The sequence below is a fragment of the Macaca thibetana genome, chromosome 18, assembly GCF_024542745.1.
Source record: "Macaca thibetana thibetana isolate TM-01 chromosome 18, ASM2454274v1, whole genome shotgun sequence".
Classification (NCBI taxonomy): Eukaryota; Metazoa; Chordata; class Mammalia; order Primates; family Cercopithecidae; genus Macaca; species Macaca thibetana.
In genome coordinates this window covers 34,425,176-34,440,599 of record NC_065595.1, presented here as the reverse complement: position 1 = coordinate 34,440,599, position 15,424 = coordinate 34,425,176, and the positions used below count along the sequence as shown (strand labels likewise).

At 39.7% G+C, this 15,424-nt stretch overlaps 2 protein-coding genes across 4 annotated transcripts in view; one reads left to right on the top strand and one right to left on the bottom strand.

Moving 5' to 3' along the window:
* Positions 1 to 15,424, bottom strand: part of ATP5F1A (ATP synthase F1 subunit alpha) — a 541,488-nt gene that overhangs the window by 162,003 nt on the left and 364,061 nt on the right. The gene's annotated exons all lie outside the window — the stretch shown is intronic.
* ARK2N (arkadia (RNF111) N-terminal like PKA signaling regulator 2N) overlaps positions 1 to 15,424 on the top strand; it is a 98,185-nt gene that overhangs the window by 77,510 nt on the left and 5,251 nt on the right. For all 3 annotated transcript variants that reach the window (XM_050767968.1, XM_050767967.1, XM_050767969.1), the window contains one exon: positions 6,755 to 6,881. In XM_050767968.1, the coding sequence (XP_050623925.1) occupies positions 6,755 to 6,881 (127 nt within the window). The remainder of the gene's footprint in view (positions 1 to 6,754; positions 6,882 to 15,424) is intronic.

The following is a 15,424-nucleotide window of genomic DNA, read 5'->3' as shown; positions in this document are numbered from 1 at the left end:
TATCTTGTACTAGTATTTTGACCAAGCAATACAGATAAGAGCAGACCCCCGGCCAGAGTCTATAAGAGCAGACCCTAAGCCAGGCGTGGAGGCTCACGCCTGTAATCCCAACACTTTAGGAGGCCAAGGCGGATGGATTACCTGAGGTCAGAAGTTCAAGACCAGCCTTACCAACATGGCCAAGACCCATCTGTACTAAAATACAAAATTAGCCTGGTGTGGTGGTGCATGCCTGTAATCCCAACTACTCAGGAGGCTGAGGTGGGAGAATCGCTTGAACCTGGGAGGTGGAGGTTGCAGTGAGCTGAGATCGCGTTGTTGCACTCCAGCCTGGGCAACAAGATCAAAACTCCATCTCAAAAAAAAAAAAAAAAAAAAAAAAGCAGACCCCAATTTTAAGTGACCAGTTTTAGCATATTGTTTGGGTTTTATAACCATGTTAAATACCAGCAGGTTTGGATTGCAATTTTTACGGCAGAAATTGCACTGCCAGAATTGTTTGGATTATCTAACAGTGTGGAAGGAATATTACTAGTTTTTAGATCCATAATGAATGAATAAAGTTAGAAGAATCTGAAATGTTGGTGATGGTACCTTGTTTTGTTTTTTTAAGACAGTACAAAATTAACAAAAGTAACATAGTAACTTTTCATTTCATAAAAAATAAAGTGATGATATTTCTAGCTCTGGAGTAAGGCTATTGGAGGTGGTAAGGTGAGGATGGCGGGGTCCTAGTCAGTGAAGAGTGGTTATTCAGAAATATTGATGATGGATGTTTCACAAAACATTCCTACTAGAGACGGTAGAATTATAAATTAGAACTCTGGTTATGGGAACTGGGCAAAGAGATACTAAGAATTAACTAATTATGTCATATTCTTGTTGTATTTTCTTAATTACCGTTGTTTAAAAGCATTGAGTGATCAAGGAAGAAGAGTTTGGTTATGGTGACCCTGCCTGTCCACAATCTGCCTTTTTAATTTGGTTTAATTCATTTCATTTATTTATTTTTAGGATCCCAACAGGCTGAACCCCTTACTGTGAGTCTATCACAAGTGGCTTTTAGTACCTCTTGGAGCTCAGCCCATTGCTTGCTTGCTTATTGATTGATTAAGACGGCTTCTCGCTCGGTCATCCAGGCTGGAGTGCAGTGGTATAATTCAGCTCACTGCAATCTCTGCCTCTTGGGTTCAAGCAATTCTTCTGCCTCAGCTTTCTGAGTAGCTGGGACTACAGGGGCATACCACCATACCTGCCTGATTTTTGTATTTTTAATAGAGACAGTTTTGCTATGTTGGCCAGGCTTGGTCTTAAACACCTGACCTCAAGTGATCTGCCTGCCTCGGCCTCCCAAAGTGCTGGGATTACAGGTGTGAGCCATGTAGCCCAGCCCAGCTTCTTACTTCTTAGTGAGTAGGCACAGACAGTTTTGAGGTGGTTTTTTCACATAAATAATTAGTATTCATGATAGCAGGACTTGTAAGTAGAGAGAGACTAAGACATGTGCCAGGACTGTTTCATGAATGAGTAACTGTCCTGGAGTCAGTACATGGCAGTGAAATGGTAACCTCCTGGAAGGCACTGCCTGCTGGTGTTGGTACAAGAGGATGGAGATGAGTAATTTATAAGTGGTCTGCATCCCAGCATTGGGGGTTAAGAGCAGCTTCCTCTTCAGAAGACTTCAGGGGAGACAACGTCTTCAGGAAGGTCAGTCAGGTTTCCACAAGGAGGTGGAGAGAAAGTTCAGTGTATTTTACCATGAAGTTGGCATTCCAGAAAGCAGTGGTAAAGTTGTAGGAGGGTGAGCAGTGGGTGACTGGAGCAAAGGAAAACAACAGAGTTTGGGATAAGATGGCAAAAAATGGATGATCCCTGGTGCTTGTATTTTGTGGGTAGCTAAGAGGGAGAAAGTATAGTGTTTTACTTCTTGTAATCGCTGGTTTTCCTTCTACCCCTCGTTACTGCTTTTTCCTTTTCTACTCTGTAGGCTTTTCTACACTCTTTTTTTTTGGAGACAGAGTCTTGCTCTATCGCTGGGCTGGAGTGCAGTGGCGCGATCTTGGCTCATTACTGAAACCTCCGCTTTCTGGATTCAAGCAATTCTCCTGCCTCAGCCTCCTGAGTAGCTGGGACTACAGACGCACACCACTACACCCAGCTAATTTTTGTATTTTTAGTAGAGATGGGGTTTTACCATGTTGGCTAGGATGGTCTCCATCTCTTGACCTCGTGATCTGCCTGCCTTGGCCTCCCAAAGTGGTGGGATTACAGGTGTGAGCCACTGCACCTGGCCTCTATTCTCTTATGTAGCTACTTCTACCACACTACTTTTCTACGTCGTTGGACCAATCACCCATCCCTTTATCAGTCCTCTCCCAGCTTCATGTCCTTCCCTATCAAGCCTATATAGGCCCAGCTGTCCTTTGCCAAATGTCACTTGGCAGTCTGATCACTGGATGCACACTTTGAGCCTTTATCTACCTGCTAAGCATAGCTGGAGAAAATCACTTTGTTACAGAGTTAAAGCTTGCCTTAATTTCCTAGTCTGTGGCCTCATTCAGGCTCTCAGTGCTTCCCATAAATCCCGCCTTTTCCTTACGCAGGATTCTTTCTTCATAGTGGCTACTTGGCTTTTCTGCATCTGCCCACACCTACACTCTGCAGATGGCCTTGCCACATTCTTCAAAATCCAGATTACCTCAGCTTTCTGCTGTCAAACCTATTCTCTGCCCTTTTGGAATATGAACAGGTCTCTCTCATTGTTAAAAACTACACATACATACATACGTACATACATACATGCATACACCCCTCCCTCAAGCCCATATTCCTTACTCAGTATCATCCTATCTCCTTTTCTTCTATAGCCAAACTTCTTAAATTGTGTTTACTCTTCCTTCCCTTTCATTATTCTTCAGATTGCTTTGCTATATTGGCTTTCTCCCAGGCTGGAGTGCAGTGATGCAATCATGGCACACTGCAGCCTTAACCCCCTGGGCTCAAGCAATCCTGTCGCAGTTTCCCGAGTTGCTGAGTCTATAGTTACATACCACCAAGCCTAATTCCCCGCCCCACCGCCCCACCCTGTCTCTTAATTATTTATGTTCATCAATACTTGGGTTGTGTTCTATAGACCACTTTTACTTTTCTGGATGATCTGTATTCTCTCACTTATTGCAGAGGATTTAACAAGTCTGTATTTCCTCTTTAGATCTCTGACCTGAGCTTTAGAACAGTACCGATTGTACCATTGACTGTCATCTACTGACTTTATGATAGTTTCACTCATTTTTGAAACATTCCTGGCACCTGTCTTAGTCTGTCTCTGCTTGCAAGTCCTGCTATTATGAACACTCATTATTTATGTGAAAACTTAAGTTATGTGAACTGCTTATTGTATATATTAAAGGCACATTATCATCATGCCCTAAGCAACCACCCTCAGCTTTTATTAGTGCACTGAATGGCCCTGTAACTCTATCCCTTTACCTAAGTTGGAAACCTAAGCATCATTTTTGACTTTCTGTGTTTTTTCATTTGCCTAATTCCCAACGTCACTAACTCCATTCGTACACACACACGGAGTATTTTCCGTTGTTTTTTTTCCTAGTTCAGTCGCAGTCATTTCTCACCCAGGAAGCTGCAGCAGTCTAACTGATTTTGTTGCCTCCCGTATTTCCTGTCCTGCTTGCTATCAGTTTCATTTCTATACTCTGAAAAGAAATTCTTTAAAATGCAAAACCAGATGACGTCATTCCTCTGCTTAAATCGTTAAGTGGCTTCCTACTTCTCGAAGTTAAATCCAGACAGCTTATCATGATCTGACCTGCTGACTTTGGTAGCCTTGTTTCTTATTACTCTTTTGACTGTTACCCCAAAATCTCACCAAACTTTTATACCTTAAAGGACAACAGAATGTTCCGTATGCCACTTCCCCTCACCTGTGCCTACTCTTCCTTTAGAACTCAGCTACCCTGATTGCCCTCAAGTCTGGTGAATGTTCCCTATCAGAGCAGTTTTCAAGCGATGGTGCAATAGACTGCTTTTTATTATCTCTGCATATATTGCAGGTTCATTGAGGGTAGAGACTATGCCTGCCTTGTTCCCCATAGTATTTCTAGCACTTAGCACAGTGCATAGCATGTCACAAGTATTTATTGCAGGTACAAACAAATAAACAGTAAAGACTGTTTGAATTATTGCGAGAGTCTGTGATTTTGTATTCTTCCCTAGCAGTACAGTTGGAACAGTGTGCATGAGGATAGCCATGACTAAAACATTGAAGTAGAAATTGGATGAAGACTTGGCCACAACAAGGTATTAGGGATCAGAACAAGAATCTAGGTTTACCAAAGCAAGGCTTAACCAATTCTATTTAAGCAGCCTCCCTAGATTTAATAAAACAGGGTTTTATCTGGTGAATGCCACCTTTTGTGTACTTATAGGGTCCAGATATGTGCCCACTGCCAGTGCCACATGATCTGGATTACAAACCCATGCAGACTGTGATATATAATCTCAATCACTTGTTTAGCTAGGAGCCATTCTAAGCATTAAAAATTTTTCACATATATGCATCCTTTTCAGTCGAAGGATAAAAGATAAAAATAGTACTAAAGAATTATGAAAAAGACCCACAATCATATTCAAACTTGATTATTTTTCACAGCTTTACCCAGAATCTACATATTTTTATAGTGTTATATGTAATACTTTATATGTTAGTATACATTTTTCCAAGTTGCTACATAGCACTGTAATGAATATCTTTGGATATAACATTTTGCTTATTTAAAGGCTAAAGAGTAAATTATTAGGGATGGGTTTACAGGGTCAGAAGGTATAAAAATTGTAAGCCTTGCTTTGTGACTGTCTGTAGCTTTCCAAAAGGTTTACACTCAAGGGTGACAGGAGTATGAAAATTCAAGATTTGGCCAGGTGCAGTGGCTCACACTTGTAATCCCTGCACTTTGGGGAGGCCAAGGTGGGCGGATCACCTGGGGCCAGGAGTTTGAGACCAGCCTGACCAACATGGCGAAACCCCATCTCTACTAACATTACAAAAAATTAGCTGGATGTGGTAGCGGGCGCTTGTAATCCCAGCTACTTGGGAGGCTGAGGCAGGAGAATTGCTTGAACCCGGGAGGCAGAGGTTGTAGTGAGCCGAGATTGCACCATTGTACTCTAGCCTGGGTAACAGAGCGAGACTCCATCTCAAAAAGAAAAAAAAAAAAAGTACAAGATTTCTCAATAACCTTGAAGCATTGGGTTGAGTGAAGGGAGAAGAGAGTTGTATGTAAAATTTTCTGTGCTTTCCTTTTTTTTTTTTTAAGACGGAATCTCCCTCTGTTGCCTGGTTGGAGTGCAGTGGCGCGATCTCGGCTCACTGAAACCTCCGCTTCCTGGGTTCAAGCAATTCTCTATCCTCAGCCTCCTGAGTAGCTGGGACTACAGGCACGCGCCACCATGCCCAGCTAATTTTTGTATTTTTAGTAGAGACAGGGATTCAACCATGTTGGCCAGGATGGTCTCGATCTCTTGACCTTGTGATCCGCCCGCCTCGGCCTCCCAAAGTGCTGGGATTACAGGCGTGAGCCAAAATTTTATTTTCTTTACATTGGTTTAGTTTAGGTTAGGTGTCATGTAGATTTTTTTTTTTTTTTAAATATGGGAAATAATTTTGTATCAGATCATAATATATTTAAATAAAAATACCCTTTAGAGAGTAAATGGGAATTTGTACTCATTGCAACTCTGTTTATTCTGTGTTAACTCCTAGGTATTCTAAAATTCACCCTTTTAAATCAGAACATTTAAGAGCTGGTACACATAGGCCGATTTATTTTAGCTGTTGCTAGAATTGTTTTTAGAGCCACGTACTTTGATGCCATGCCATTAGCCATTATTGAGAGTTCTGTGAAGCTCGTGTTTTCTGTGATGTTGGAGAATGTGTTTTATTGCATCATATAATACATGCTTTGGGAAGACTCTTACAGAAGAAGTCCTTACATGCCCCAGTGCCACAAACTGTTATGTTTTTCCAGAGTTTGTGGTTTGTTTCTAAGGAGAACTCTCAGCAATGTGCAAGTTACATTTCAGTTGCTCAGAGCCAAAATTGTGATTTACCTCCAGTCTTTCTTTTTAGATGTAGTTTTGGGTCAGATTTTGTCAAATCTATGTTTCTTTAGAGAGAACATATGCTAAATCTTTCACAAAGCATCCCAGTATAAATATGGTATTAGAGATTACTTCTGTTATTGTTCCATATGTGCCTTTGGGCTTTTCCGGTTTAGAGTTTGGCTCTATTAAAATGATAAGCAGTAGAGATCCCCACTGCCTTCTAGGTGGTTATGCAGGTCGTTTAAAAACTGACTGGAGTTGAATGCAGAAAGCATTACAGCATAAAATATATAGAGTTTATTATGGTTTAGGTAGACAGATATAGGTATTTACCAAAGCATTTAAATTATTTATCCTAAGGAGGTAGCGAGTGAGAGACTTTGAGTTCATACTTTTATGTACTGCCATGTTGTTTGAATATACATCATGAGCATGTATTCTGTTTATTTTTTTAAAACCAATGTTTGAACAAAGAACACTGCCCCAGCTTATTTGACAGTTTTGCTGTGGCAAGCTCTCACAGGGTGATTCTGTTTCCGTGACTAAACCTAGATGACAAATCTGTCAATGAGTTGTTTCCACTGTTTATGAGAAATAAAATTATAGTGCTTTTTTCTCTCCCCTTCTCTCTCAGGTCATTTGGATCCAGGATTCCTAGCAAGTGACAAAACATCTGCTGGCAATGCACCACTCAATGAAGAAATTCACATTGCCTCTTCAGATAGTGAAGTAGAGATTGTGGGAGTTCAGGAACATGCAAGGTAGGATACTAATTGGAGTAGTCTGATATTTTAAGTTATAAATTCTATTTTAACCAGAAAACAAGTTAAAAGAAAATGGTAGTAGACTTTATGGCATTGCCGGCATGAATGAATGATGGGAGCTCTCGCTTTTGTTTGGCTTAAGAAATACTTTTTCTTTAGACATGATATGAGCCTTAGAGTGTGTTATATATTGTCTCATATCAAGAACATTTCAACCATACATGTCTGTGAACTAGAGCTGATGGTTTTTTCTTTTAAGCAAATGTTTAGTTAGCTTGACAGACTTCTCATTTAAGGCAGAAGTATCACTACTTTTTTCTCTCACGTTCGTACTTTCTTGCCTTTCACTTTACCTTGAAATATACTGGGAGCAAACAGTTGGGAAACATGCATCTGACATCATGCCTCTTTGACTGGTTTCCTAGAGCACCTCTCCTTGTCTCTCATTAAAAGCAAACTTTTAAGTTATTTTGGTCTGTTTTTACAGAGTATATTTCTAGTAATGTTCATATAACTAAGGGAGTCTTGTTTCTTGGGATTAAAAAAAACCCCACAAGACATCAAGTTGGTATGTAGCATTATAAACATAATTTTATGAAGTTTGGCATTCGTTAAGGTAGGGGTCAGCAAACTGTGGCCCATAGGCTAGTTCTGGCCTGCTGCCTGTTTTTGTCTGGGCTGTGAGCTAAGAATGATTTTTACCTTTTTAGATGGCTGGTGGAAAAAAAAAATCAAATGAAGAATGATACTTTGTGACATGTGAAAATTACAGGAATTAAAATTTTAGTCTATAAATAAAGTTTTATTTTAACAACCGTGCTTGTTCATTTTGTATGTAATCATCTATGTCTGTTTATGCACTCCATTGGCAAAGTTGAATCATTTCAACAGAGATTATATGTCCTCCCCAAAGCCTAAGATATGTACTGTCTGAAAAGTCAATACCTTTGCAGAATACATTTGCTGACTCCTGCTTTAAGGTATGTTCATAATAATCGGTTCCAGCCCTTTCAGCGATATTCTTCTGAAACATTCTGGAACATCCTCTTCTCCCCACCTCCCCCACCGCACGTGCACACACCCACCCACCCCCCAAACTTCAGACTTTAGAGCTTGTGTGTTTTGTATAAAGCAAACAACTTTTCTCCCATGCCACAAGAGTGAAGTTGTGATTTTCTGATAAATAGGTATATAACATAGTGTATTCATTACTTGGCTCTTTGATCTGATTTTACTCTGGTTACCCAGGTAATAAAGCACATTTGCCAGCATTTCTTCTGTCTTTTATATAAAAGACGAACTTAGAAGTGTAGAGTGGAGATGAAATACAGATACATGTATGTTAAGGGTACCTTTTCTAGTGAGATCTAAGTATACTTTGAGAGCATTTTTCAGTCAAATAATTGGAACCTTAAGGATGTAGAGTTAATTTGTAGTTTAACGTGCCATCTCCTCAAAAATGGCCAATTCTGACTTTTTGAGAACTAGTCTTGTCCTAGAACTTCATCTTCTATTCTGTATTTATGCCTTCTGTATTTATTGTGTTTTATTCTGTAAGTATGCCTGTAAGGCTGCTTCATTTTTTCTTTTTCTTTTTTTTTGAGATGGAGTTTCACTCTTGTTGCCCAGGCTGGAGTGCAATGACACAATCTAGGCTCACTGCAATCTCCACCTCCTGGGTTCAAGCGATTCTCCTGCCTCAGGCTCCCGAGTAGCTGGGATTACAGGCATGCGCCACCACGCTTGGCTAATTTTGTATTTTTAGTAGAGACGGGGTTTCTCCATGTTGGTCAGGCTGGTCTCAAACTCCTGACCTCAGGTGATCCGCCCACCTTGGCCTCCCAAAGTGCTGGGATTACAGGCATGAACCACCGTGCCCTGCTTCTTTTTCTTTCTTTCTTTCTTTTTTTAATGATTATTTTCCTTATTCTGGTGGGAAAGAATTTTTATTTTTCAGTCTTTCCTCTTTTTTTTCTGCCTTAATTACAAATTTTTTCCTATTAAATTCTCTTCCATTTTTCTGTTTAGGCCGACTTAGTAACACCAGATGAGAAAGCTAGAACTACTGATTTCTTCCTTTACATCAGCAAATTTTTGCCTTTGGTTTATTTCACCATTGTTTCTTATGATATAAGTTATCCTTTTAAGCCATGTGTCAGGTTCTTTCTAGACTATTGTATTTTTAAATTTTAGGGTTCCTACTATGATACCCTGCCCACTGACAGGTTGATGTGTGTGAATTATCTTCAGATGTGCCAGGGACATATTATTCATTCACCAACTTCCTTTTGAGTTACATTTCAAATGTTAATTCATTGGACTTACGGGTTCCAACTTAAATAGGGAAGGAATAGGTAGAAACCTGTATTGTTTATCTAGTCTCTTACTCTGTGCTAAGACATATCACTTGGTCAGGTTCTCTATTAATTTCTAACTCGTCTCCCTTTTTATTGTTTCCTTATGCCTAGAAATGTTACAGCATGAACCACACTTATTTTTAGCTTCTTTGTTCAATGTTTCTTCATCATTAAATGTTTATCTTCTTTTTTTTAAAAAAACAACATTTTTATATCTGGAGTTACAATTATCATTATCTTTCTATTAAAACCTGGAAATTTAAATTCTCAATTCTCCCCACCCCAACACACAATCCCTATTCTACACTTGAACAAAGTGACTTTGTCTACATTTTAAATAACATTACATTATTTTCAAGGATTTTTTCTTACAGGCTCTGAAGCATAAAGCTGTGTTTTATTCTTATTCATTGGTTGAATCCTGGGAAATCATATCTTGTAGGTGACATACATTTTAAAACCTCACTGGTGGTTAAAATTGTCCATATAATGGAATGTAGAGTTTACAGGTTCTTTGGAGTATTTTTAACTGACTCCTTTGTTATTTTGTGAGGGTGTCTTTTATATTGATCTTGGGTCTAGGACTGAGTCTTTCCAACATTTTTTTCCCCCAGCAGCTTCTGTATCAGTAGCCTGATAATCTTTCAGACATTGAGATTAAAAAGCTGAGAAGCAAGTAGGAGAAGAGGCGTTCTTGTTGGTTGCTTCAGAGTTGCCCCTTGGCTGCCTGTATCTCATCTGGAATTTATTTCTTTTACAGGTATAGGGTTGCAGTTATGAAGTATTGATGTGTTTCTGGCAGGGTTATCACTTGGAAAAAGGTTTTAGGTTTTGATCCACATCTTTTTGTTCTCATTTGATTTACATGTATAGAGTAGATGTTTTGTTTGGATTTAGTTGTCTTGTTCTTTTTTTTTCTTTTCATATTCTACATTGTTGTTGGATTTTTAAGAGTTTTTAAGAACTCAGATTTGGTCCTTGAGTTGTTCTCTGGAATTGTGGCTGCCCTGACTTGTTTTGGGTGCCATTTTTCCATATTGGAAGCATTTTGTTTGGCCTTTGCACTGAGTAATTCTAGTTGTGATATGCCTCCCCGCCCCCACCTTTTTTGATAGTTATTTTTCTTTTCTTGAATGCTAATATATTCCCCTATTCTTTTATTTTAGAGTTCGATGTATTCGTTTCTCTTTTGTGTATCCCCTAGTCCTAGACTAGAAAACATGCTTTCTGAACTAATGGTTGAACACATATTTTATGATTGCCTTGTATTGCTGTGTTGAACTCCTGGTGTTACCTAAATGTTATTTCCAGATGTTAATTTTTGGACAGTCCAGTTTCACAGATGCTCTTTTCTAGTGAGATGGAGACTTTCCCAGCATCTCTAGTTCTTCTGTGCCCACTTAATTTTGCCAAAAGTCTTAATTTACGAACTTCAGGCCAGTAAGTTTTTTTCTCCTTGGTCCTGTTATTGTTTCCTTCTACCGACCTCATTGATAATTGCTCTAGGAAGATGAATACATATAGCCCAGATCTGTATGTTTTGGAACTGTGTTGAAACAGTTCTTTTGATACCTGTTCTGAGGACCTCATTCTAGTCTGTTAATCCTGTGATCATTGGTGTTAATATTGGGTTGTTCCTCAGCAAAATAATTGGTGTAGGAAGCTGTATTTGAGACTCATTGCTTCATAGGACCAGTTGCTAACTTTTTTTTTTTTTTTTTTGAGATGGAGTCTCACTCTATTGGGTTATTCCTCAGCAAAATAATTGGTGTAGGAAGCTGTATTTGAGACTCATTGCTTCATAGGACCAGTTGCTAACTTTTTTTTTTTTTTTTTTTTTGAGATGGAGTCTCACTCTGTTGTCCAGGCTGGAGTACAGTGGTGTGATCTTGGCTCACAGAAAGCTCCACCTCCCGAGTTCAAGCAGTTCTCCTGCCTTAGCCTCCTGGGTAGCTGGGACTACAGGAGCACGCCGCCATGCCCGGCTAATTTTTTGTATTTTAGTAGAGACAGCGTTTCACCATGTTGCCCAGGCTGGTCGCGAACTCCTGAGCTCAGGCAGTCTGCCCGCCTCGGCCTCCCAAAGTGCTGGGATTACAGACTTGAGCCACCATGCCCGGCCCTGTTGCTAACATTAACTCCAAAAAAACTAGGGAGACAAATGAGTGTTTCCCTACAATCACAAGGATTCATTTCCTCTTCAGTTAGGAAAAAGAAGTAGAAATGTTATCTAAGAGGTCACCTTCAGGCTGTCTATAAATGAGAGTAAAAATGATTAATTTTTAATGTTGTTTTCCTGGAATAGTAAGCTAACTATATCAAAAGTTGATCATCAGAGCCTTCTCTGTGTGTGTGTTTGTGTGTGTGTGCACGCGCACACTTCATTTCCACTGTGCAGCCTTTCTATTGATATTAGTGTATGAAGAACAGGAAATTATTCTGTCAAACCATATTGTTTATAATGTATTTTCCCCAACACTTTGGGAAGCGAGACCCAAGCATTTTTTTGGTTATAAAATGCAAAATATGGCTCTAGGTTGTGTTTCATACCTGTCACCAATTGTATGCAGATTAAACGCTTTGTGAGAACAAAGCCTATATCTGCACTAATACAGATTAGTAATACAATTGATTGGACTAATTGAAAATCAGTTGAGTATGTTCCTACCTCATATCTTTCATGATACAGAAAAAGCATATGTGATAATACATGAAACTCTTTATTTTTTATGTTGTCTCACAAAATTTTGAGCCTCTTAACATCTGTTATAGGACCACTCCAGAGGCTTAACAACCATTGTGCTCCCTCTTTCTCCTGGAAGTTTTTCCCTATCTGGTATACATTTTTGTGTAATGTATACTGTCTTATAAAATAGTTGAAATATTTCTCTAGCACCCTTCTGTTTACTAGATGGACTGTTTTTTCCCTCTGTGGTTTAAAAAAAATGTGTTAAAAGCCTTGTTCTGTCCTCATCCATCTCCTAACTCCCATTTTATTCAATGTGTTTGAGATCATTAAAGTAAATGATTTTTGTGAATATTTTATTGGCTAATAACACGTATAGGTAACTAATAATGTATCTTTAATTTTTGCAAACTCCTTATACCCAAGTAACAAGCACTCAGATCAAAACACAGAAGTCATGCTGTGCTTTCTTTTTTGAGACGGAGTCTTGTTCTGTCACCCAGGCTGGAGTACAGTGGCGCGATCTCAGCTCCCTGCAGCCTCCGCCTCCTGGGTTCAAGCGATTCTCCTGCCTTAACCTCCGGAGTAGCTGGGACTACAGGTGCATGCCACCACGCCTGGCTCATTTTTTGTATTTTTAGTGGAGACAGGGTTTCACCATGTTAGCCAGACTGGTCTTGATCTCCTGACCTTGTGAATCCACCTGCCTTGGCCTCCCAAAGTGCTGAGATTACAGGCGTGAGCCACCACGCTCAGCCACTCTGCACTACTTTCTAATTACAACCTCCCCCTTCTCTTTTCCCCTGTGACTACTATCTTGACTTTTTCTTTTTTTTTTTTTTGAGACAAAGCTCAGCCACCCAGGCTGGAGTGCAGTGGCATGATTTCTGTTCACGGCAGCTTTGACCGCCAAGGCTCAAGCCATCCTCCCACCTCAGCCTTCCGAGTAGCTGGGAGTACGGGTGCCTACTACCACACCCAGCTAATTTTGTGTTTGTGTGTGTGTGTGTGTGTGTGTGTGTGTGTGTGTTTGATAGAGATGGGGTTTCACCATGGTGCCCATGCTGGTCTCGAACTTGTGAGCTCAGGCGATCCTCCCATCTCACCCTCTCAAAGTACTGGGATTAGAGTCATGAGCCACCGTGCCAGCCTATTCTGACTTTTAATGATTGTTTTGCCTGTTTTTGAACAAATGTTAAAGTCACTGTTGACCTTGGAGGGCATCTTAAAATCTTCCTTAACATTCCTGACAGATGCCTCAGCAATTACTTGAGCGCTTAAAAGGCAATTCATTCTATTTGTTAGTGGCTTTGTTCTATAGCAATGATTATCTGAAACTTGCCTTCTAAAAACTGATTCACGGTTCTTAGCATGCTCTCAGTAGTTTTACCTTGAGCATGAAATAGTACCTTTCATGGTGGCTTCTGCCTCACAGTGATTCTCCCGTCTTTGGGAATTCCATGTACAACTATTAATAATTAGAGTTAGGAAAGCTTTTGACCAAAGGTAGTATCATCACATTCTCCAGATAATCTAAAATTTTGAAGTAGGAGAAATAGAGAGGGTTAGGGGTTGTTCTGTCATCTTAGGCTCTTTGAGGTGCCCAGTGTCCTTCTAATAAATTCTCTTTATTATTTAAAGTAGCCTAAGCTGGTTTTTGGTAACTGGAACCATTTGTAACATAACTACAGAAGTGATCTATTTTTAGATAGTTGAAGTGCCCTGTCTCCTATTCTGTCTCCTTCAGCCATTCCTCAGTAGGAGATATGGTCTCTAAACCTCTTACTCTCCCAGTTCTTTTCCTATGCCAGACACTTTCTAGACTCTTCTTTGCTGCTTATTGAATGGCCCTGGGAACCAGGCAGTGCTTCTCTCAGTCAAACATGCTATAGTAACTTCAGGTATAGCCTGAAGAAGGCATTCTTATTCAGTGGAAAATAAACCATTGAGTGGAGACCTGATTTTATTCCAGTTCTATACTTAACTTGTTTAAGAGCCTAGGTGGTTGTCTTTTGGCCTAGATTTTTTCTTCTGTATAATAAACAGATTAGATCAGATTTTTTAAAAAGCCATTGCCTGATGTTACATTATATGATTACTTAGTGAGCAATACAGATAAACAGTTGGGACAATACAGTTCTTTTACTTCGAAGATATTTTTAGAAATTCTCCCAAAGATTACATTGACTCTCTCTGCCACTCATTCATTGCCTGAATTCTTACCAGGTTTCTAGCCAGCTTGACTTCAATTAGTGCTTGTACAGGTGAGCTTTTGAATTGTCAAGTAACTTTATACTTCTAAATTGTTTGGGCCTATCTTTGTATTCTGATGGTTTTAGCTGTGTTTTGCCACACCCAATTTGATACACATATCTGTAAAGCAGCAACATGATATGGAAAGCATTGGACCCAAAATCCGACCTGTCTTCCTTGGCCTATCACTTTCAAGCATTGTGAGTCTGAGCAAATCATGTAACCTGTTTAAGCCTCAGTTTCCCTCTCTGTAGAGTGAGGATAGTAAATTCCATGCTTACCTCATAGGTCTGTCGGAATTGTCCAATGAGATAATATATGTGAAACCGCTTAGTAAACGTAGTGTTTCATTGGCCTTCAGTCCTCAAAACCATTTCTATAAATGTTGAATGGACTCCTTTGGCTGACATTTTTCCATGACTACATGGTCATTTAATATGAATTTATATAATGGGTTGAACAGATATGAATTAGACATTGGGCTTTATGTCCCTTATTTTAATGTTCCTATTTATTTCGCTAGCTAATCTTTGAAAAGGTAGTAGCCTCTGGGTTAGTAACTACTTAGCCCATCTCTGGACAGATGACGGGCTTCTGGTACTGTAACAAATTTGCATTCTGCCCTCTGCTCTGGCCCTGAGAGTTCTGTTCTTAGGAACTTTTCTTAGTAAGGGAGAAGTTACCAGGTTAAGCCTTTGTAGGAGTAGGGCATGTTTGCAGGAGCTTAAGGGTCCTTGGGGTAGTTTTGCAACTGAATCTTGTCCATTATTACCTGAATGTTCTTTTGAACCTGGGAGTTTAGGTAGCATTAAATCAAAGCCGAAATTCTCAAGTGGCCCAGCATTATTTGTTGCTTACAGATTGTCAGACAGCTGCTCAGGAGCCACTGTGGTAGTTTAGTGACTGGACTCATGCCACTTGTTACTTCTCATGTACGCTACCTAAGGTCTGCCCAGGAAGTTTAGATGAGAGGACATAGCATTGGTCTCATGAGTTGCCTGCCTTCCTCTCATTTGAGTCAGAACTTAGTGTTTTGGCCTGGAGGTTCACAATTCTATCATTTGACTGGAATGTGGAATTCAAACTGTCAGTGTTTCTGAAACAATTTTATTTCAGTGAACTCTTGGTATGACTTGCTAACAAGGCAGTTCTGTCCCTCTGATAGAACCCTTTTAGTGGATCTAAACTGAAGATTCAGCTGTGTTACTTTCACGGAACCAAATTGTAAGCGATTCTGTTGAATG